The sequence below is a fragment of the Rhincodon typus genome, chromosome 41, assembly GCF_021869965.1.
Source record: "Rhincodon typus isolate 14 chromosome 41, sRhiTyp1.1, whole genome shotgun sequence".
Taxonomy (NCBI): Eukaryota; Metazoa; Chordata; class Chondrichthyes; order Orectolobiformes; family Rhincodontidae; genus Rhincodon; species Rhincodon typus.
Genome location: NC_063372.1, coordinates 11,844,975 through 11,866,660, shown reverse-complemented (window position 1 = coordinate 11,866,660; position 21,686 = coordinate 11,844,975). Strand labels below are relative to the sequence as shown.

General features: G+C 40.0%; 2 protein-coding genes across 2 annotated transcripts in view; one reads left to right on the top strand and one right to left on the bottom strand.

Moving 5' to 3' along the window:
• Window positions 1-17,168, top strand: part of LOC109926024 (signal transducer and activator of transcription 3.1-like) — a 43,543-nt gene extending 26,375 nt beyond the window's left edge. Inside the window, exons 14-22 of the mRNA XM_048618876.1 lie at window positions 230-283; window positions 447-499; window positions 1,205-1,299; window positions 5,870-6,009; window positions 7,369-7,557; window positions 8,255-8,306; window positions 10,172-10,239; window positions 10,739-10,780; window positions 11,232-17,168. Of these exons, the coding sequence (XP_048474833.1) occupies window positions 230-283; window positions 447-499; window positions 1,205-1,299; window positions 5,870-6,009; window positions 7,369-7,557; window positions 8,255-8,306; window positions 10,172-10,239; window positions 10,739-10,780; window positions 11,232-11,269 (731 nt within the window). The 3' untranslated portion in view covers window positions 11,270-17,168. The remainder of the gene's footprint in view (window positions 1-229; window positions 284-446; window positions 500-1,204; window positions 1,300-5,869; window positions 6,010-7,368; window positions 7,558-8,254; window positions 8,307-10,171; window positions 10,240-10,738; window positions 10,781-11,231) is intronic.
• Window positions 17,169-17,921: 753 nt separating this feature from the next.
• LOC109924521 (glutaminase liver isoform, mitochondrial-like) overlaps window positions 17,922-21,686 on the bottom strand; it is a 53,989-nt gene continuing 50,224 nt past the window's right edge. The window contains 1 exon segment of the mRNA XM_048618875.1: window positions 17,922-19,362. Coding sequence (XP_048474832.1) covers window positions 19,206-19,362 — 157 coding nt within the window. The 3' untranslated portion in view covers window positions 17,922-19,205.

The following is a 21,686-nucleotide window of genomic DNA, read 5'->3' as shown; positions in this document are numbered from 1 at the left end:
CAGGAAGAAGGGTCTAGGCCCGAAACGTCAGCCTTCCTGCTCCTCTGATGCTGCTTGGCCTGCTGTGTTCATCCAGCTCTATACCTTGTATCTCAGATTCTCCAGCATCTGCAGTTCCTACTATCTCTGGAGAGATGAGGTGATGTTTTTGATGCAGTGAGTCATGAGGATCTGGAATGCAATGCCTGAAAGAACAGTGGAAGAAGATTTCAATAATAAACTTCAAAAGGAGAACTATTTGAAAGGAAAAAGAATTGCAGGGCTATGAGGAAGAGTCAAGTGGGTATGGGGCTAATTGAATAGCTCTTTGATAGAGTTGCCTTTGATGCTGTAGGAGTTGTTTTTTTTTTTCAAAAATCTGGTGACACTTAAGTTAAAAGTACAAAATATTGTCCTGATTTAGCAGGTTACCAGTATTGTATCTGTGTTGTTCTTGTGTTGTTTAGGTTCTCAACCGAACTATGCAGATTGTTCCATTACATGGGCCAAGTTTTCCAAGGTTAGTGACTTGAGCTGTACCTATAATATCTACCTCTAACCTGTACAAACCTAAACTAGGCAACACTAGTTCTCCAAAGTCCACCTTAATTTAAAGCTGGGTAAACTTTGCTGCTTCTTATCTTCCTTTCTCAACCTCTGTCCAAGATTCCCTGGCTGTGCACCATTACAATCCAAAGCTTTGTCGCAATGCTTCAATTAATGCTTTTGGCGGATCAAACTGTAAACATTTTTGTACAGTATTTGCTTCCCCAGAGTCTATATTAATACTGGGATGTCCTCAAGTTAAGTTATTCAGTAAAGCACTACTGATAAGTGTTCTATATGGCAAAGTTTAATTTTCCTATTTGGTGTTTTCTTCCTTTATTTCCCCCCTCCCCCACCAAAAAAAAACTGCAAATATAAATGATCGGTTAACTACAGCTTGGATAATGCTGCTGTTCAATTTACAATTTGGCGGCTAGGCAATCCTATATCAAAACTGAGCATAGATTTAGGAGGCGTTAGTAAAATTGGGGTGTAGGGACTAATTGAAAGAGCCACCAGAGAGCTTGCGCAGGCATTATTGGCTAAGTGGCCTCTTCCTGGAATGTAAGATTCTGTGGATCTATTTTATATGCCAGTCCTTTTATTACTTGTAGATTCTGGCAAGCTAATTTAAGGTAATTTTAATCATTTCTATTTATTTTGGATCTCTTTAATACAGGAGAATTTACCAGATCAGAGCTTTTCCTTCTGGCTCTGGCTGCAAGGCATCCTAGAGCTCATTAAGAAATACCTGGAGGATATCTGGAATGACGGGTAAGATGATTGCAGTTCACTGCATGTTGTATTCTCTCACTTTGATTAAATGGGCTAATTTAATTTTCCTCTTTATACTCAGAGGCATTTTTGAAAACAAGTGTCTGTGCGGGGTGGGGGGAGATTTGGTGGTCAGTTGGGCCTTCCGCTGCCATTGTCTCTGAAATAACTCCATGAAAGCCAGTATCCTGTCACCAAGGCACCTTTTATTTACATGTGCATAGTACGTGACACCGACCCCGCTAGCTCTCAGCCGGCTCCTAAAGTGAGCAGAATTTATGACACTCCTGTTTCTATCTGTCAGCCAGGCTGTCTGATTGGGGCCGTTAACCTGGTCCTATCAGGGAATTCGGATTCTGAGGTCCACCTGACTGGTTTCAGTTCTGGTTGTGATGGCCCTTTTTGTTTCCCTCATCAGCTGTTTTAGTTTTGCTAGGACGGGATCTTGTGTCCACAGCCTGATTATTGTCAGCGATGGCTGGAAGGCTGTCCAGAATGGATTCTTCTAGCAGTAGCACCACTGGTGGTGTATCCGCCAATGGCTTAAGGCATCTGCATTTGCCACTTCATCTCCCAGATGATGTTCCAACTTGTAATTGTATGCACTCAGAATAAGAGCCCACCGCTGAATTTCACCTGAAGCTATAGGCAGCACGGCCCTGTTCTCTTTTGAGTAGCCCTAGCAAGTGTTTGTGGTCCGTTAATATTACAAATTTACATCCGTAAAGGGATTGGTGGAATTTTTTCTCACCAACAGGACTGCTAGACCTTCCTTCTCCACCTGGGCGTACATTCGTTTAGTATCAGCCAAAGTCCAGGAAGCATACGCTATCATGCGTTCATCTCTGCTGGGCCACCTGTGAGCCAACGCTTCCCCGATACCAGGGAGACCTCGCATGTCAGAACCACATCCTGCTTGGGATCATTGTATGCCAACACCTTAGATGACAATAGCTGCTTCTTCACTTCTCTCAAGGCTAGATCTCAGCTATGAGACCATTTCTAAGGCTGATCCTTTTTCAATAGCAAATGTAAAGGTGCCAATGGAGGCCGGGTTACGTATGAATTTTTTGTAATAATTCACCAATCCAAGGAAAGACCTAAGCTCTGCGCAGACGTGGGAGCCAGGGCAACTTTGATCACCCCAACTTTATCTTCCAACAGGTGTAACCCGGCCTTGTTGATTCTGTAGCCCAAGTAGGTCACTTAGGGTGCCTGGAATGCATTTTTCCATCCTAAGGCATACCTCCACCTTGGAGAAACATTTAAGCACTTATTCCCAAGTACTTTAAATGCTCTTTATTGGTCTTTGGCGACTTGGGGTAGCCCTTGTAAAATGTTCTCCATGGTCTGCTGGAGAATGGCACAGGCTGATGATACCCCAAATGGCAGGTATATTGGCATAAACCATTTGAGAGTACACAATGATATTGCTGGACTGTTAACCCAGACACCATTAATTCAAATCCCACCATGACAGCCAGTGGTATTTGAATTGAATAAAAAAAGGGTCTGGAATTAAGATTTTAATGATGACCATGAAACCATTGTCAATTGTCAGAAAAACCCATCTGGTTCCCTAACATCCTGTAGGGAGGGAAACTGCCATCCTTACCTGGTCTGGCCTACTTGAGACTCCAGACCCACAGCAATGTGGTTGACTCTCAACTGCCCCCTAGGCAATTCGGGATGGGCAATAAATGCTGGCCTGACCAGTGAGGCTGTCAACCGTGAATGAATAAAAGAAAGTTAATTGTAGCATACCTCTGGGCATCCTCATCTGATCACATGGCTCAGGACCAGCTTTGTGAAGGACAGCCCCCCCCCTAACCAGTTTTGGATATAAATCCTCTACACGAGGGGTTGGGTATTTATCCAGCCGCAAAAAGCGGTCTACCATTTGTTTAAAATCCCCACAAAGCCAAACCGACCCGTCAGGCTTCACAATCAGTACGACCAGTGCTGCCCAATGCGCAAACTGGATTGATTTGATGATTCCTTTGTTTTCCAGCCTCCTGATTTCTGCCTCTAAGGCAAATGGCATTGGGTGGGTCTTGCAGAATCATTGAATTTCTTCCTTGTCAACATGTAAGGTAGCCTTGGCTCCTTTGGCAGTTCCTAGACTTTCCTGAAAAACATCCAGGTATTTAATTAGGACTTCACTCAGGCAGCTATTTTCTAACTGAAAAATGTTGAGCCAAACTGTTTGAATTTCCCTCTATCAAGCTTGGGCCATAGCCTTTTATTACAATCAGTGGTAACTGAGCCAGCTGCTTCTGATAAGCGACCAGAACCAAAGTTGTGCCTTTAATCTGTAGGGGTTTCCCAGTATAGGTTCTCTGTCTCGCTGAGGCCTTACAAACTTTAAGGGTTAGAGTCCAGAGCAAATTTTAGCAAAGACTGGTTCTACAATCACTGATGCAACGGTATTGAGCTCCGTCAGAACTGGGTGACCATCTAACTAGATGTTTTTGGTTCTGATTTAGATGTTGACAAGCAATTTAACTGTTCCAAACCAGCTATAGGTGGACTTTCCAGGGTGTGCACTCTCCTGGATACCGGCCTATGAGTTCTCTTACTCAATTCAAGCCTAGTGGGACTCTTGCTGGCTTAAGTCTGTATACCAGCAGCAACTAGAATGGCCTGTTGGCCCGGATCCTTGAAAATTTTAATTGTTTGCCTTATTTTGGGGTTTTGCTGTGGGCTGACCTCGAGTCCCTCTTATTAGGATATGTCTTGAGTGAGACTATGCAATTACCTTCACCTTAAGTGGTGTTCCCCAAGCTCTGTTGGTCTGACGATGGTGTCCGCTTCCATCGGTATACCCTGCAACTCATATGCTCCACTCGCCGCATTTTCTAACAAAAAAGCCAGTTGTAGTCTTTGTTTGAAGTCCGGTTGGACTTCAACTTGTCGATGCTTTTGCATGGTCACGTCATTAACTCCACATACCAAATGGTCTCTCGGCATCTCACTTAGGGTTAAACCAAAATCACGTGCCTCTTCTAGTCATCTTAAACTCATCAAGAATCCTGATATGGATTCCCCTGGTTCTTCAACTGCCAAGTAAAACTGATAGCATCTTAGAATTAGAGGAGGCTTGGGGGTCATAATATTCCTTAGCTAAATCTGCCCACTCTTGAAAGGTTTTAGTATCTGGTGTCTCCGGGAAAGTTAGGATCCTAATAACTGAAAAAGCTGCGGGTCAACACACTGTTAAGAGAATAACTCATTGCTTTTCATCTGCCTCAATGTCATTTGCTTGGGGGGGAAAAAAAAACATTCTTTCCACATACCGGGCCCAGTCTTCGATGGCAGGATCAAATGAGTCAAGCTTCCCAAATAGTGGCATGATGCCAGAAATGCTTAATCCAATTCAAATATGACCATTGCGAGCGAATGTCTTTGGGGCTGTGTTTTCTCTCTGCCACTGAAATAACACCAAGAAGGCTGGTATCCTGTCACCAAGTCATCCTTTATTTACACGTGCATAGTACGTGACACTGACCCAGCTAGCTCAGAGCCAGCTCCTCGAGTGAACAAAACCCCTGATACTCCTATTTATATCTGTCACTCAACCCGGTCCAATCAGGAAATCCTAACAACCCCAGACAGGGAACACATATTCTGAAGTCCACCTGACTGACCTCGTTCCAATCACTACAGTCTAATCGCTGGAAATGTGTGTCAGTATTGTGGTTTTATATTTGATGCAATCCTTGGAATAGATACTTGGTGCCTCCCTTTGATGTGATATACAGTTCAGGTCTGCTAACATTGTGAGTTAGGACTCTTTGAAGTTGAACATCTGACAAATTTGGTTCAACCAGCCAGATGTTGAGGAAATAGTTCACAAAAAGGTCTAGTTTCCACAGCTCACCCATGTTGCTGTATGGAGGAAGTTATTCCTTCAAACAGAGGGTTCGGTAGATTGGAGAAGAAAAGTAGAGGAGAACCTTTTTTGTGTGTACCTCCTAGAAGTGAGTACTGGAATTTGGCGATACTCTGCCCTCTGAGCCGTCATTTGCAAATGGTGAAAATGGGACAAGATGATTATGATTCCAATCGAATATTGAGCTCCTAATGTGAGGAAATGTGTTCCAAATCTAGTTTTAACTGATATGTGAATAACCTTGCTTTGTAAGAGCCTGTTCTAGCTTGACTGGAGTACTCCTCTTGTGAGAAGGTATATTTGGTTGGGAAGGCTATCCTGACTAGCATAATATTCCCTGCTGCTTGGTGAAGTGGAATCAGGCAATTGTTTGCAGTCTGCAAAGTTCTATCAGTCTAACTGAAAAAGGACGTGCTGTCAAAAACGTAGAGCTTGAGAGTTCACTCCTTCCTACCGTGGCACCAAGTTATTGTCCTGGTTAAGTCATACACATTATTCTAGAATTCCAACGGCATCTTCAATGGACAACAGCCTATATTATAGTGACTGAACAATTCATGTAGGGTAATTTGTAAGTTTATTTAAACTAGGAAAGTACCCATTCTCCTCAAACTATAACACTATGAAAACATGTGTTTTAAAGTGGCTGTTGTTGCTTTATGTAATCTTGATCTCTAGGAACATTATTGGATTTTTGAGCAAGAAGAAAGAACGCAGTTTGTTGAAAAGGAAGCCAACTGGGACTTTTCTGCTTCGCTTCAGTGAGAGCTGCAAGGATGGTGGCATTACTTTCTCATGGGTGGAACATTTACCAAATGGTAAATAATAAATCGTGAAGCCATGTGGTCTGGGTCAGTAAATCGGAAGAAGGTTTCTTGTCTGCTAAGTTGGATGGGGTTGTTCTTCTGTCATTTTATTTCTGCGCTTGTTAAGTGGATTAATTTCTTGAAAAGAACTGGAAGGCCTTTTGTTTAAATTTTAAAATAAGCCACTTTGGCCTCAGACCTTACGTAGACCAATTTAATCCATTTACATTTCAACATCGAAACACAAGCCCATTCCTAGTTTCTGATTTTAAATCCCAGCATAACATTTATTTTGATAGCAGCCAAACCTTCTGGCATAAGAGGAACACGAGTAAACTCCATGCGTGGAATTCTAACACTGGATGGGGAAATAGCCCACAACACAAACATCTATTCACCCTTTTAATAAAGAGCTTTCCCATAAAAATTGATTGTTGTGGTAATGGTGCTTGGACATGTCTCAGGAATTATCCCACATTATCAGTTAACACTGCTAAAATAAGGCTGCACATTACCTTGAGTGAATTTTCAATTTCTTTTAATATCACATTCTGATGCTACATAAATGTATGAGAGTGTGTCTAGGGATCTGCACAATCTGCTTGGATTTATAGTGCTGCAGGGTTTATTGCTGCTCCTGTAAATCCCACAAGGACTTAGCATTGATTTATATTGATTTAGATTACCCTAGTTTTAATTTATGAATACTGTTCTTGTGGCTGGGGAGACTGTGTTCTTGCATCATTTGCCTAATGACACTCTGGTCACTGCTGCTCCAGCATTTCTTCTGTTTCTTCCTGAGATCCACTTTGGTGCCCTGAAGGTCTTTCTCCTCCCTCCATCCTTGCTGTAGTTAAGAGGAGGGCAAGTCACACCATATTCTATTTTTTTTTCTAGGATGGCTAAACAGTGTATACTTTTGCTGCTATAATATAATTTCAAAATGTAAGCTTGACATCAAACTATAGTCCTATTGTAAAAGCAAAATACTGTGGATGTTGGATGTCTGCAATAAAAACTGAAGATGTTAAAAAATACTTGGGTCTGGCAGCATCAGTGGAGAGACAAAACAGTGGAGTTAATGATTTGAGTCTAACCACTCCCTGGAAGTCATATTGTTTCTATTTTAAAATGAGTGTATTTGGTACAGCTATATCATCTGCAACAAGAGTGACTTCAGAGTTTACTGTAAGTAAATTGTGTAAGGATCTATATCTGGGCTCTTGATTTCCAAACCTATCTTGTTTCAGCAGGATTGTTTGTTGCAATAACTATTGTTACTTTCTGAAGTAGTTTAAAGAGATTTTTCTGACAACTTTGAAACTTTTTTTGGTTCTGCTTGATAATGGTTTGTTTTTTGCCCTTTTTTAGGGGAATTCAAAATCCGATCAGTGGAACCATACACCAAGACTCACCTGACTAACATTCCTCTTTCGGAAATCCTTCGCTTCTACAAAGTGATGGCAGATGAGAATGTCCCTGAACACCCTCTGCTGTATCTGTACCCAAATATTCCGAAGGATGAGGCATTTGGAAAATATTATTTAGACTCTGAAGCAGGTATTTCACTCCAGGGGTTAACAATAACTTGAGCGTCACATTCCAGGAGAACCGTACTCGGGGCCATTGAGAATGTCAAAATGTAAATTTTTGAACAACTGTCTTTGTTCCTTAAGACTGTTAGGAGACTTTTATCAAAAGCTCAATTGGTAAAGATTTTGAAGTTTAAGGTTTCTTTTAATCATGGTTTGACCATATTGATTTCTTTGACTTTGGACTTCAGTTGGACTCTTTCTTCAGCTACTTGGGGTCCATGATTTTTCCTGTTTAAGTGGGATCTGAACAGCATGCGAAACAGATATAGACAATATTGATCTTTTCAAAGGGTAAATCAGATTTTTACAATGGTTAGAGCAAAGATCACAAGTTGGAAATGAATTAATTTTTTGTGGGGACGGAGAAGATCTGAGCTTAAGTTTTCATGATAAATTAAATGTACTTGATCGTGTACCCTTAATTTGACAGAAATTTAACATTTTGAATAAAGAAGTCCTGTAACATTAGGACATCATCACAAGACATGAACTAAATGCCTAAAAAAGAAGCTTGACTTGGGGAATCCTTGGAATTCCCTGAGTCTGTAGGTACTGCAGAAATTAAATCATTTTCTCCACTATATCAACCTAAATTTGCTTTACTTTGTGGAATTGGGAATTGTTATAGTTCTCTTAGAAATGCCTTGTGCTTTTTCTTGCAGGTTTTCAAAACAACAAATACTTGAAAACCCGATTAATCGTGGTATCAGAAAGGTGAGCAAACCATTGTGACTATAACCCTGTCTGTGTGTACTTATGTCAAGAGGTTTGTATTTATGATTAGGAATTTTTGGGCAGTCAATATTTATAGAAGAACAGCACAGTGGGAGGGTGTTTAAGGGGCTTTGTCAGGTGGCATTGGAACTCTGAAAATGGAGCCATCATTAAATGCAAATCCTGCAGTATTGTGCACCTATGCGTGTTAGCATAGTTAAGAATTAAAAGTTGTGGTTTACCCATACATTTTGCAGTTCATGATAAGCCCCTAATTCAACTCTGATGCAGATGCTGTACATAAAATGTAAGCTTGAAGCCTGTAGAGCATGATGTTATCGCAACTGTCACTTAAATCACTGTTGTGTGATTGAAATTGGGAGCCTGCATATCTGTAGTTCCTAATTATGTGTCTCAAAAATTATCTCAACTTTCTGCATGCAAAGTGTTTTATTTTGAAGGGCAGTTGCCATTCACATACAATGCTGTCCCAGAGCCATCAAGGAGGTGACTATGTAATGTCTCTTTTTAAATGCTGTTGGTTGAGGAATAAACATTAGCCAGGATGTCAGAAAAACTTTGAATCCTTCTAAAAAATAGTAAACCCATAAGATTTTCATAATTTATCAGAACAAATCCATTTCATTCATAATGTAAAGACCATATATTTTTGATTTTTTTCTGTATTTTTGATTGTGGACTGAAATGGGAAAAGACTGGTTTTAAACCAAACAGTTGTGGAAAGGATTGCTGCATTTTTTAAAATTGAAAAGCAAGTTAGAGGACAATCATTGTAAGCACTCTTTACACTGCTGTTTGTTCAAGCAGTGGGGAAATCTAGTTGGAGATGAGCTGGAGGCATGGTATAGGTACAAATGAAGACTTGGCCAGCAACAAGTAGCTGATTGGTCTGGGGAATAGTGGCCTGTTGTTGATGACGACGACAAAGGCCTTCTACCTGCCAAAAACTGTGATTGATTGGTTCCCAGGTAGCTCAACAGCTTGTGGTTGAGAGTGTTTAGGGCTAGAAGCCATCAGACCTCTGCAAAGGAAGGAGCTGTTCTTTCTCTGCAGGAAAACCCCTCCAGCCTGATGAAAGCCAGTTTAGTTCCCTTATCAGTTTCTGTGAGCTGTGGCCCTTAGCATTAAGTCAGAGACTTTATAAGTTGTGAACCAGTTGTTTCTAAATGCCTGCAAGCCTAGGGAGAGTAGATTGACGAACAGCAAGTCCTGATAAGCCATAAAGGATCACTTCAGCGAACCCTTTGGACAGAGACCATTGAACTGCATATCCAGTCTTTCCCACTACCTGCTGCACCCGTCTTGTATGTGTATCGGGGGAGTTTCGTAGTGAAGTTACAATTTTAACCAGCAAAGGTATTTGTTAATTCATAATTGTTCATCTATTTATTTGTAATAAATCATAATTCCTGTTAAGGACAGAAATCTGGTCAATGCTTTCTGTCAACTTGGGTCTGAAAGACTGATAAATTGGGGTGTAGGTTGTGCAGTTTTGTGTACTTTTTATAAAATCTTTAAAATCTTTAACTTTTATGATGACTCTGGGAATAGTGGGGCTTGATCTTTGGCATGATACCTCTGAGGCAGTACACTGAATGTCGCTCTAACGTGTCAGCCTAGATCTTTTTGCTCAAATCCCTGATTGGGATTTAAACCCATCACTTTCTGACCGTTGGCTACAGTGCTTCTGAAGAAGAGAACGTGACCTTTCAAGTTTCCTTCTGGTGTATTAGGATGGATTTAAAACTGCTGAAATAAATTGTGAAGAAAATGTATTTTGGATTTTTGAGATTTCTCTCTTTTCTGCTGCTCTGTGTTTTCCCCTCCCCGGCTTTCAATTGCAGACCATCTTCTGATTTACCCATTGAAGGGATAATGGATGAATGTCATCTGGATGACAGCGAATTATCAGGTAACATTATTGTTTATTTGGAAAGTCTCTTTCTTGCCGAGCTGTCACCAGAACCTAAACGAGGTGTATTAACCCCATGTAATTTGTTGTTCTGTGACTGTGTGCCTCCTCCGATCCTTTATTGTTCTCTTTTTTTGTTTCTCCCCGTTTGTCAAGTTTTAGGTACTTTTCATTAGAGGAAATTGTCGTGCCCCTCTCCGTCAAGACACTTTGGGGCAGGAGAATGATTCATGTTTTCATGGGACACCATTGCCTTGTTTTAAACTAATTTTAAGATTACATTCATGCACTAGTATATGCTTCTTTTTTACACCTCAACATGACAGTATTGCAGATCAGGTATATCTGACGTGTATTTTGATAAGAAATTCTTTTGGGTTAAAGTCTAGTTGAGTCCTAATGCCACTTTCTAGCTAATCAAGGAGATTTTTTTTTATGATCTAGAATTAGGGGGAACCAGTATTGCAATGTTTGTGACATGTAGTATATATTCCTCCAGAATCTATGAAGTCGGACCATATTCCTATGAAAGCTCTACAAGGTAGATTCTCTGTCTTGTCTGTTTCTGCTGTCTTTTGTAATTTAAATGTTTAATTGGTTTCATTCCTCTCTGTATGAAGCTACCACTTGATGACTGAAAGGCTGAAATAAAAAAGCATTCCATTGTGTGGCATTATGTCCCTTTTCTTCATAAGCACAAATTTGAGGTGTTGAGGGGGATTGGAGGCAGTGGTGCAGAACAAGGCTTGGAAGAATAGTTTAAATACACTTCACTTAAATGCACCTCATTAAATGCACACATGGGTAGTAATATATAATGTATATGCTGGTTTACTGCTTTCCTCCATCTTGCCAGTCTCTTGAAATGTGACACCGCTCAGGTCTGTGCTTGTGAATACTTGAGAATGATAGCTCTATAACAATGTGACAGTAATGACACTTTCCAATCCATCATAATCTCGCTTCACTCTAATTTTCTTTTACCCCTACAGATTTAATGGAATTTCTGGGGTCAGATTCGATGACTTAGAATAAATGGTGAAATTACACATGTGAGGGATCTCCTCTTCCAACTACAAAGTAAATTGCCAATGCCATAACTTCTAGGATGTGGACTTCATTCCATCTTCATAATTCTGTACACTTCATAGGATTACCTTTTCATAGTGTTTTTAATTCTGAGATTGAGCTGTCACTGTAAACAGCTAAACTGTTATTTTGTTAAAATGCAATCTTGTGTGTACGTTTAAAAATAACAAACCAATGCTGAAGGAACATGTAACATTCTTTGAAAGAGTATCAGTGAGCCATCTCGTTTCCATTCCAATTTGTGTATGAAATTGAAGGAGAAATGTAAGTGGTGTTTTCTAGAGCGGTGTAGTCCCAATGAGTCTTGTTTTCTGCTTATTTGATCAGGAGAAAACACATATTAGTGTTGTGGTCCATTCTGTCTGTCCCCATGTTGGAGATGGTGTAGCATATAAATTCGTGTAAAACATTCTTTTGCTGAGACAGGAAGAGGCCAGGCCACCACTGTTTTCTCCTTACCCCCAAACCTATAACAACACTAACCTCACCATTGTTGCTTCTCTTACCCCGCCTATATCATTTAGTAGCCCCTGCAGGATCACAAATCATCAAATTGATGATTTACCTAATGCTTCCTTCTGCTTTGTGAAATATTCTTGTAGCTGTAGAATATGTTTGAAACTAAGAAGTTTTAGGATATAGCAGAGAAAGTAACATCCAATAAGCCAGTCCTGCTTAAAGTCTTCAATCTAAGAAAGCATCTTGAAAGTGACTTACTTTGTTTATCTTTAGTATTTAGATTTGCTTTATTTTTCATCCGTCTTGAATAGGCTTATTGTCTAACTGGGAGAAATGGATGGAACATTTCTGTCCAGGAATTTTATGCTGTTTGATATTTTGAGAGACAGACATCACAAGGGAGGACCTGGATAGACAGTTTAGCTGTACTTTGACTTTTTGCCCTCTTTGCTGTTGAGTGATGCAAGAATTAGGAAAGCAATCTTTCTTTTGTTCACCCAAATGACTGTTGTGGAGTTCTTGAATCCTGTTCTCGAAATGATCAGAATTTCACAAAAATAATCCTGACTTGACCTAAATGAGTGAGGGAGGATTATGTGCCAAATTGTTTGAAAAGAAGTTGTGGACATTATTTAAGTATATAAACCATCGTATCATAGAGCACAGAAAGATGATATTTGGCCCAATGTTCCTATGTACAGCCTTGTTCAACTTCCCTTTACACATCTGGTGTGTATGCATTTCATGTGTGAGGAACAAAATTGTCATGTGTGACAGTTGCTGGTATAGTTGAATGTAATAATTGGGATATATCGACATTGAGCCAAGTGAAATATTCGTGAAGGTGCTTTTATTAAAAATAAAACAAATTGGTTGCATGGTGAGTGTTAGGGGATCTTTCATGGAAAATCCCCTTGAGGCGCAGAAAAGGGAAATTTTTAAGTCTTGTGCAGTACAACTGTTGCACAATTTGTTTTCTGTTTATATATGGCTACCAAATAGCCATTACATCTTAACATCCGTCATTTGTGCAATTCATTCCTTTGTGCTGATCTCCTGTACCTGTGCATTTATGCTCTTGCTTGCTCTCATGTACATTCTCACTGCTGTTGAACCCCTCTTCCAAGCTTTGACAATGATCCAATTAACTTTTTACATCTATCCTGAGTATATATCTGGTATAGGATTTGCGGTTATCTTGAACAGTATTTCAAATCTATATGATAAAAAGATAACAAGATACACAAATGCCCCAGACATTTGATTTTTATGATGCTTAGACTACTGAGTAGATTCTAATTATCATCTGAACCTTAATGTGTGTTTCATTGTTAAGGTGATTTATTGACTGATTCCTGGGGTGGCAGGACTGACTTTGAAGAGAGACTGGATCAGTTAGGACTGTATTCACTGGAGTTTAGAAGAATGAGCGGGGGGAATCTCCATAGAAGCCTGTAAAATTCTAGCTGGACTAGACAAGGTAGATGCAGAAGGATATTCCCGATGTTTGGTGGTGGGGGGGGTGTGGAATCCAAAACCAGGGATCACAGTCTAATGTTATGGAGTATACCATTTAAGGACTGAGATGAATAGAAATGGCTTTACTCAGAGTTGAGGGAGGTGGGAGGGGTGAGTGGAGCCTGTGGAATTCTGCCACAAAAAGTGCTCAAGTCCAAAACATTGAATGTTCCCAAGAAGGAGTTAGATATTAATTCTTAAGGCTAAAGGGATCAACGGGTATGGGAAGAAAGCAGGAACGGGGAACTGAGTTGGATGATCTATGTCTCTGGAGCACTCGTTATCATAAGCACATTGTTTGATGGAAGTCAGAAGTTCACTTGAAATTTTGGTAGTAGTGATTTTAGTGAGAATTTCAAAGATATAAATGAAGATTATTGGACCAGAAATGAAATAGTTGTTATAATGTTTCACACCCTGCATATTTTATAGAATGCAAGTTAAGGAACTAACTCCTCTGTTCCTCAGTGTATGTTCTCCACACCAGGCTTGTCCAGCCTCCTTGCATTCCCTAAAACTAAGACTAATTTCTGGCCTTCTCTGCACCAAATTAATCCAGTGAAATATCTGATATTACCTTTACTTGCACAAGAAACCAGTGCCTACCCACTTGCTTACTGCAGCAATGCTGAATATTCTACAGATGCCTGTCTCCTACAAGTCATTTCGCTTTTGTCCATATTTGCAGATGATGGACCACGTTTTGTTTTTATTTTTATTTCCTCATTCATGGGGACAAATGTGCAAGCTTTAGGAAGGAAGAGAAAATGTCAGATATTTGGAAATTTATCTTGCTATTGATTTTCAAGCCACCATATTTGAACCAACTGAAAATTGGTCTACAAATTTATCACCTGCCTAACTCCAAATTGAACACTAATTCAAGAAGATATCTGGCATTGTCTTTGCCTGCACAAGAAGTTAATGTCTGCCCATCCACTTCATGTAGCAATATGGAGTGTTCCAGATTGTTGCCTGTCTGTCAGAAGTGATCTTGATTTTTTGATTTGATGCTTTTCATTCTTGAGAAAATCTGTTGGCAGTGAGATGTGCTGCCAACCAGTGTAATGAATTGGAGGGCGTGGTTCAATAGATTTGGGTAAGATTTTGTGGGAACATAATGACTAAAATTACCTAAAGGCACATTCTACAACAGCTTTCTCCAGGTCAGTCATTTCACAGGTTAAGCTTCATGTGGAACATGTTATGGGTTTCAGCGGCATCCATTCCAAATGGGTCTGCAAACTACTTCAGCTCATCACTCTGCTCCCTGAAATCGGCAAGTCTGTGCTGAACTTCTTCCAAGCTGCCAATAAGTGCAGCCTAATTCTCATTCACTGGTGTTGTGATTAAGGACGTTGTCTATTTATTCAATGTTTCTGAAGCAATCCTAACCTCTGAGGGAACATTTGGGCATGCTCATACAGTTTGTTGATAAACTGATCCTTCCCTTTCATTTCAAATTCAAGACTGAAAGCAACTTGGTGTCAATCAGGAATTCCGTGTCATTCAACCACTCATCGGTTGGGAAGCTCACACCTTCTGCTTTGTTTGCTATGAAGGTTTTTATCTCCTCTTACAGTGCCCAGAATCTGCACTTTGTTGAAATGTCTTGCCTCATTGTTGTGCCTCTCTTTGGACATAGGTCAAACAGTTCCTCTGTCTTCCAATGTTTTATGACTACTCAAATAAAGATTACCTCCTGAACTGCATCGAATCTGCGGTGTCTTCAGGCTCTAAATTGTTGGTTAGTGAATTTAGCGATCAGAGAACGTTGAATGTTCGATGCAAGGTTCTCTACTCTTCTAGCAATAGTTTGATGTGAAAGGCAAGTTTTCTCAGGGTGTGCCACAGATGTAAATACGTCCTGTCTATTCAAAATTCTCCCATCAGACACAGGCTTCCCAAATTATATTTTCTTAATATGCAAAGCAATAGCAACTGGCTTTTGTTTACAATTTCATTTACAGTTCTAAAGAATGATTGTTGGTCGATCAATATTGTGATTTTTTTTTTTTGTTTGCTTGCTTGATTCTCACCTGACTTTCGAGATTGTACAAAACATGCTGGCACGTCTGACAATGATACCACTTTATGTTTTACACCTTTAAAAAAAAAACTATCTCCTCCAGACACAACATGGCCCTGTTGTAGTTAAGAACAAAAAAGATATTGATCCACTGCCATCATTGTTAATTATCTTGCCAGAGACAAAGGGGGGTTAGTATCTTTGTATTCCCATGTGTTATGGGTAATAAACAGAGATAATTTCCAATCCTGTTGCAAGAATGTTGTTTAACTGAATTGCTCCTTCTGAAACCTAAGTGAATAAGCCCAAGGAGAGAAGCTGCCTGCAAGGCTGAGGAGAGGTACAATATCGGAGTTTCTCGTACTTTTTGCTGCCACCATAGCCATAAACGGCCAGCTGAGCTGCATTCTTGCTGCCTTTCTCTCCTGATGGAGTTGAACCTGTTCCCCACCCCCAAAATAGCAACCTTTCTCTGGCAGTGGCCACCCCTCTCAACTCTGCAGTCAAGTTCACCAGTGAGGCCCCTGCTTGTTCCTATTGAACTTCTCCTGGTTTCACAGAGGCATGGGGTCTCGGGTTTCTGTTTTCTCTTTTATCCCCGTCGTCACCACCACCACTGCAAAAATAAAACCCGCCTGCCCAATGCTTCTCCTGTGTCAGGAATGCAGTTTCATGGGCTGCAACTTCTCATGAGTCAGAGTTCTCCCTTTTGCTGTGCTACTCCCCTGTTTACTCACTGCACAACTCCAGTGCTATGAAAATTCAAAATGCTCATTTCTACATACAGTTTCACTGCTTTTCTGCTCATCCAGTCAGAGGCTCCGTATCATCAGCGTTTAATTTCTGATTGAGCCTATTGGCAGGGAGAAAACCAGCTCTGACTGATTGAGAAGCTTTCACATTTCTCAAAATCAATGTTGGCCAATCCCATAACAGCCTGAGGACTGCCTGTTGACCAGGGCTGCTCTACACCATGACACAGAGTCCAGATAGGACATGCACAGAATATTAGCTGGATAAAACTGGTGCTTAATCTTAAAACTTCAAGATATTAGGAGCTTGCTGTGGCACAGTGGGGAAACGGATATATAATTGCCATATCAGACAGTAGTATACTGAAATATGTTTTTGAAGTTTGGTTTACTCTGTGGTTTGTATTTTTACTCTTAGCTTTGCATTTATCTGCAATATATGTTGTACAGGTCAAAGTGACAGTACCCAAGTAAACATGGTAATTCAGGCTCATAGCAGATGTAAATTCCCATCATGGTTAATATTCTGTTAACCTTCCCTAACTAGTCTTTACATGAATCATCTGGGAAGGAATGGTGGGTGGAATAACATTCAGGACTGTTTTCCCCACCCCTCCCCCAAAATACTGGAGAATTAATTGTTAGAACTGGAGTGATTACATCTGGTATACTTTAAAACCACTACTGTGCATGCAAGTTGTTGGGGTGGTGGTCGTGGGGGCTCTTGTGGTACAGTGGTAGTGTCCAAGCAACCCAGGTTCAATTCCCTCCAGCTCCAGAGGTGTGTATTAACATCTTTTGAACAGGTTGATGTAGAAAGTATCTGTGTACAAAATGTCTTTTAACAGTTTTCAGCAACCTGGAAGAAGCCTGGCTTTCTGCAGATATCTCTCAGCACCTCTTGGCATGTATGTGCTGTTAACTGACTGACTTAAGACCAAGCTCTATCTACATTTTACTCCCACAGGAACAAAAGTAATGTCATTAACTATTTTATGCCTTTCTTTTTGTCAAGTTTGTCAGTTCAGTTTATCATTGCTTCTGTAACTTTCAGTCTTTGATCAATAAATAATGTAAAACGACTTGTATGAAAATTTTATTTCAATTAACATTATCCTCCTGGGATTCAGAAAGTAGACCATACATTATCTTATTTTAGCCTCTTTCTTGGATAACGAAATCTTAGAGTGCTCAAGTGTTTGTTTGGTACAAACTGAGGCTCACTATTTGTAACAAATGTCATTATGCCCTCTGAAAAGGCTGGTCCTAGTGATGGAAATGCATCTTGGGAAGAGAGGAATTTTTTTCTCTCAGAAGTATAAAGTTTTATCTTACTAATGCTGATTATTTAGGTGCTATCTACATGCTGTCTGAAGTACCAAGAAGTTGGAAATGCTCATTATTAAGCAATTGGTCAGGTACTTTGTTCGGGAACATGGTTTTAAGGGCTCATATCCTGAGTTAGGTTACAGGCTAATTACTGACGAGAATCTACTCTTTCATGTTTTCTATGCACCTGTTTGATCACCAAAAGGAAAGTTCTATATAAATACTCCTTGGTCCTGGAATGGCAGGTAAAGCTAACTCCAGAACATTAACCTTTTTACACTCCTCCAACATTCAACCCTGGCCTGCTGTCCTCCATAAAAATTGAGGAACTTGTTCTGTTTTCAATGGCTCATCTTTTAATGTCTCCAAGTTTGGTTCACTTGTGTCTTTTAAAATTAGCTCAATCTAAAACTCATACAAGAGTGAGATGATCACTTGTTTTGTGATTTATTAAATAGCAATATTTGCCTTACTAATTACAAATTGAATGGTTTGGAACAATTATCTTTGTACAGTAATCATTTTTATTTCTTCACAACAAAGTAAATAGCAATCTAGAACTCTGACTAATGCTCAGTTTGTTTCAGTTACAGTGACACCCCATTGACTCAAATGTGCAGACATTCTTTCAGCTGCCAGAGGGACAGTCATCATAATTCATAATATACAAGTACAACATTACTGAATTGACAACTATCATCCTACCAAAGCCTCAGTTGTCCATTTTAAATATTAACTGTCCTTGATACAGTGAGCAAATAACCCAGTTTCTTTACGTTGGCATCAATACTAAATAGTCTTTAATGGTCATGTTTGAGGGAACACAGTTCCAAGGTTGTTGTACATAATTATAGTAACTGCTGTATAGTTACATGGTAATTTCCCTTAAAACCAGAGGAGAAAAGTGAAAGTCATCACCAGGGAAGTATAATTTTTAAAAATCTTGTCTCCATCATCTACTTTTTTTTCTTGTTTCATGAATGAGATTTTTTGTCTCCATAATTTTAACTTTTCTATTTTTTTCCCCATTTTTAAAATGTGGAATTTTGGCCTGTTGTAAAACTTAGTCATGTGGATTTGTCAGCAATTGATTTAGACAAAAATAGGAGGAGTAGACTCTATGGCCCTTTTGGGCCTCTTCCACTATTCAATATGATCAAGCCAGGATTTGATTTCAATGTTACTCACCCACCTGCTCCCCATATACCTTAATTCACAGACCCCAAAAATCTGTCTATCCCTACCTTGGATATACTTAATGATGAAGCATCTGAAATCCAATAGGGCAGAGAATTCAAAAGAATCTCAACCTTTTTAAATGTAATTTCTACTCCTCTTAGTCCTAGATTGGTTGGTCCCTTATCCTGAGACCATGCCCCCACCACATCTCAGATCTCCTGACCAGTGGAAACTGTCCATTTCAGGACCTTCTTTCTTTCAATTAAATCACCTATCATCATAGGGCAACACTCTCATTCCAAGGACCAATCTAATGAACCTTCTCTCTACTACCTCCAATGTAAGTGTATCCTTCTTTAAAAGGATGAGGAGCAAAATCCTGATGAGCACTTGGCTTGAATTATCACGGTGATGATTTCTGTTAGTTAGCTACCTGACCAAAATATTGGTGATTTTATTGGTGTGAATATTGATTTTTGACTTTGCTGTAAGACATTAGGTTGTGAAACTACAACACAATTTCCAGTAGAACTATGGCAGGACAAGATACAGCTGTTTGCATTAACTAGACACCTACATCACAGGCAACACATGAGAACTAGGACTGATATTCAGACATTGGTGACAAAAGAGGTTGGTGGTCTTTCATCCTCACAGTTGCTGTCTGCTGTCTCTGGCAGAGAGTAAGACATCTGGTAGTTCCTTAGCAGCTTTGCAACATGGTGATGGTTGAAGTGAATTGCATCATCAAGCGGAGTATTGCCCCATCTGTGGGCAGAAAAAAATAATTGAAGACAAAAAAACCACACTTAGATTACAGGTTTGTTACCTAAATGGATGTTAATTTTGAAATTGGATATGGTGCAACTGTTTCTCAAGTGCAACTGTGTCACAATGATGGGAGGGATACCAGATGTCAACACTGCAGCACCATGTAACTAGAGTTTGTATCTTTGATCTTGTTCAAACTTGATCCCCATGAATGGCTTTAGTGCTTTCAGGAAAAGTTCTGCTATATTCCATTTCTAGTTCATGAGCAAAAGACTCAAATCTATACCAAGCAGAACCCAGTTGATATTACTACTGGACAAGTCAGATCCCAGAATTAGACATGAGCTGTAGATTCTCTTTTGGAAGAAAAAGAATAATAAACAAACAAAGCAATCTAAAGAACATAGGTTGAAAGATCTGAAAAATTAAAGTTTTATCCATTTCCATTTCCCCAACACCATCACTGTTTCAAATTGAGATCTTATCCTTCTATAAATCTGTGAACTGAGATCTTCTTTCTTGAATACTCAAAACGAAATGATCAGATTCAAATAGATCTGTACCTCTGGTTGTGGATGCTGCGGTTGGTTCACTCACCGAGCTGGTTCGTTAACTCACAGACGTTTCATTAGCCTGCTGGGTAACATCATCAGTGCAGCCTCCGCTGAAGCGCTGTTGTGTTTTCCCGCCTGCTATTTAAGCTCTGGGGTCTGTTGGATTTGATTACCTCCCTTCTGGTTTTCCTTTGCAGTGGTGTGTATATATAGGGTCTAGTTCTGTGTTTGTTGAAGGCCTTGTTGGTGGAGAACCAGGCCTCTAGGAATTCCCATGCATGTCTCTGTTTGGCCTGTCCTAGGATCCTGGTGTTGTCCCAAATAGAACTGGTGGTTTTCCTTATCCGTGTGAATGGAGATGAGTCAGTATTGGTCGTGTCTTTGTTGCTAGTTGGTGTTCATGTACCCTTGTGGCCAATTTTCTTCCTGTCTATCCAATGTAATGTTTGTTGCAGTCCGTGCATGGAATTTCGTATATTGTGTTGGTTCAGTCCATAGTGGGTAAGGGGTCTTTGGTTTGAGTTAGCGGTTGATGTGGGTTTGTGCGCTACTCTGATGCCCAATGGTCGTAGGAGTCTTGTGGTCAGTTCACATACGTCCTTGATGTATGATAACATGATGAGTATGACAGGGAGTGCAGTATCTTTGTTGTTTTGTGTGATGGGCATCGTCGGATCCAGTTGTTCGGGTATCCATTGTCCTTAAATACTTTGGAGGTACTCCTCGTTTTGGCGTAGTTCCAGGTTGCTACGTTGTGTTTTCACACTTTCATTTGTGGGTGCTGAGGTGGTTACTGTTGAAATTCAGTACTTGGCCACACACACACACTGATAAGGAGAACCACCAGTTCTATTTGGGACAACACCAGGATCCTAGGACAGGCCAAACAGACATGCATGGGAATTCCTAGAGACCTGGTTCTCCACCAAGAAGGCCATCAACAAACACAGAACTAGACCCTATGAATACACACACCACTGCGAAGGAAAACTGGAAGTGAGGTAATCAAATCCAACAGACCCCAGCGTTTAAATAGCAGGTGGGAAAACAACAGCACTTTAAATCAGAGGCTGCACTGATGTTACCCAGCAGGGTAACGAAACGTCTGCAGAACAACAACAAACCAGCTCAGCGAGTGAACCAACCACAGGAATGATTAGATTTTCAGTCTTTTAATAGCTTGCAGTTGAATTCTAACCAAACACTCCTGGTCAGGAGCTTCACAAGCTACAATTTTGCACGAAGATGACTGTTTTCCCTAAATTGTCTTGTGCTCCTTTTCTAGGCAAGCAATATTTGCTTCTAATCCTAGCTCAGTCTGGTCTCCTCTAAAACTGCCCTAAAGAACTTTTGATGGCTGGATTTTTCTAAGCTAAAAATCAATCCTTGATTATTCTAAACCAAAAGCAAGTTAAGCCTCTGTGTTTACTCTGCCTGTCATAAACTCCATAGTATAAACAAACACAATCTTCCATTAATGCTCCAAAGGGCTTGCAGTAATGTCTAACACAGAGTGGATGAAGTCAAGGTTCCAGAAAGAATTCTCTGGCCTTTCCTTTTAACCTCTTCACAGAAGTAACCAACACCCATATGCAATTAGTTTGAAAACCAAGCTCTAAACATGATATCTCTCATCTTTCATCACACTTGTAATTGGAAGAATACTAATGCCCATCTCCAGGTTAGATCAGTGGAAAAAAAAATTCATGTTGAACCTTAACTGAAGAGCAAGTATTATTCAAACCTCATTTATATCCTCTTCAACTT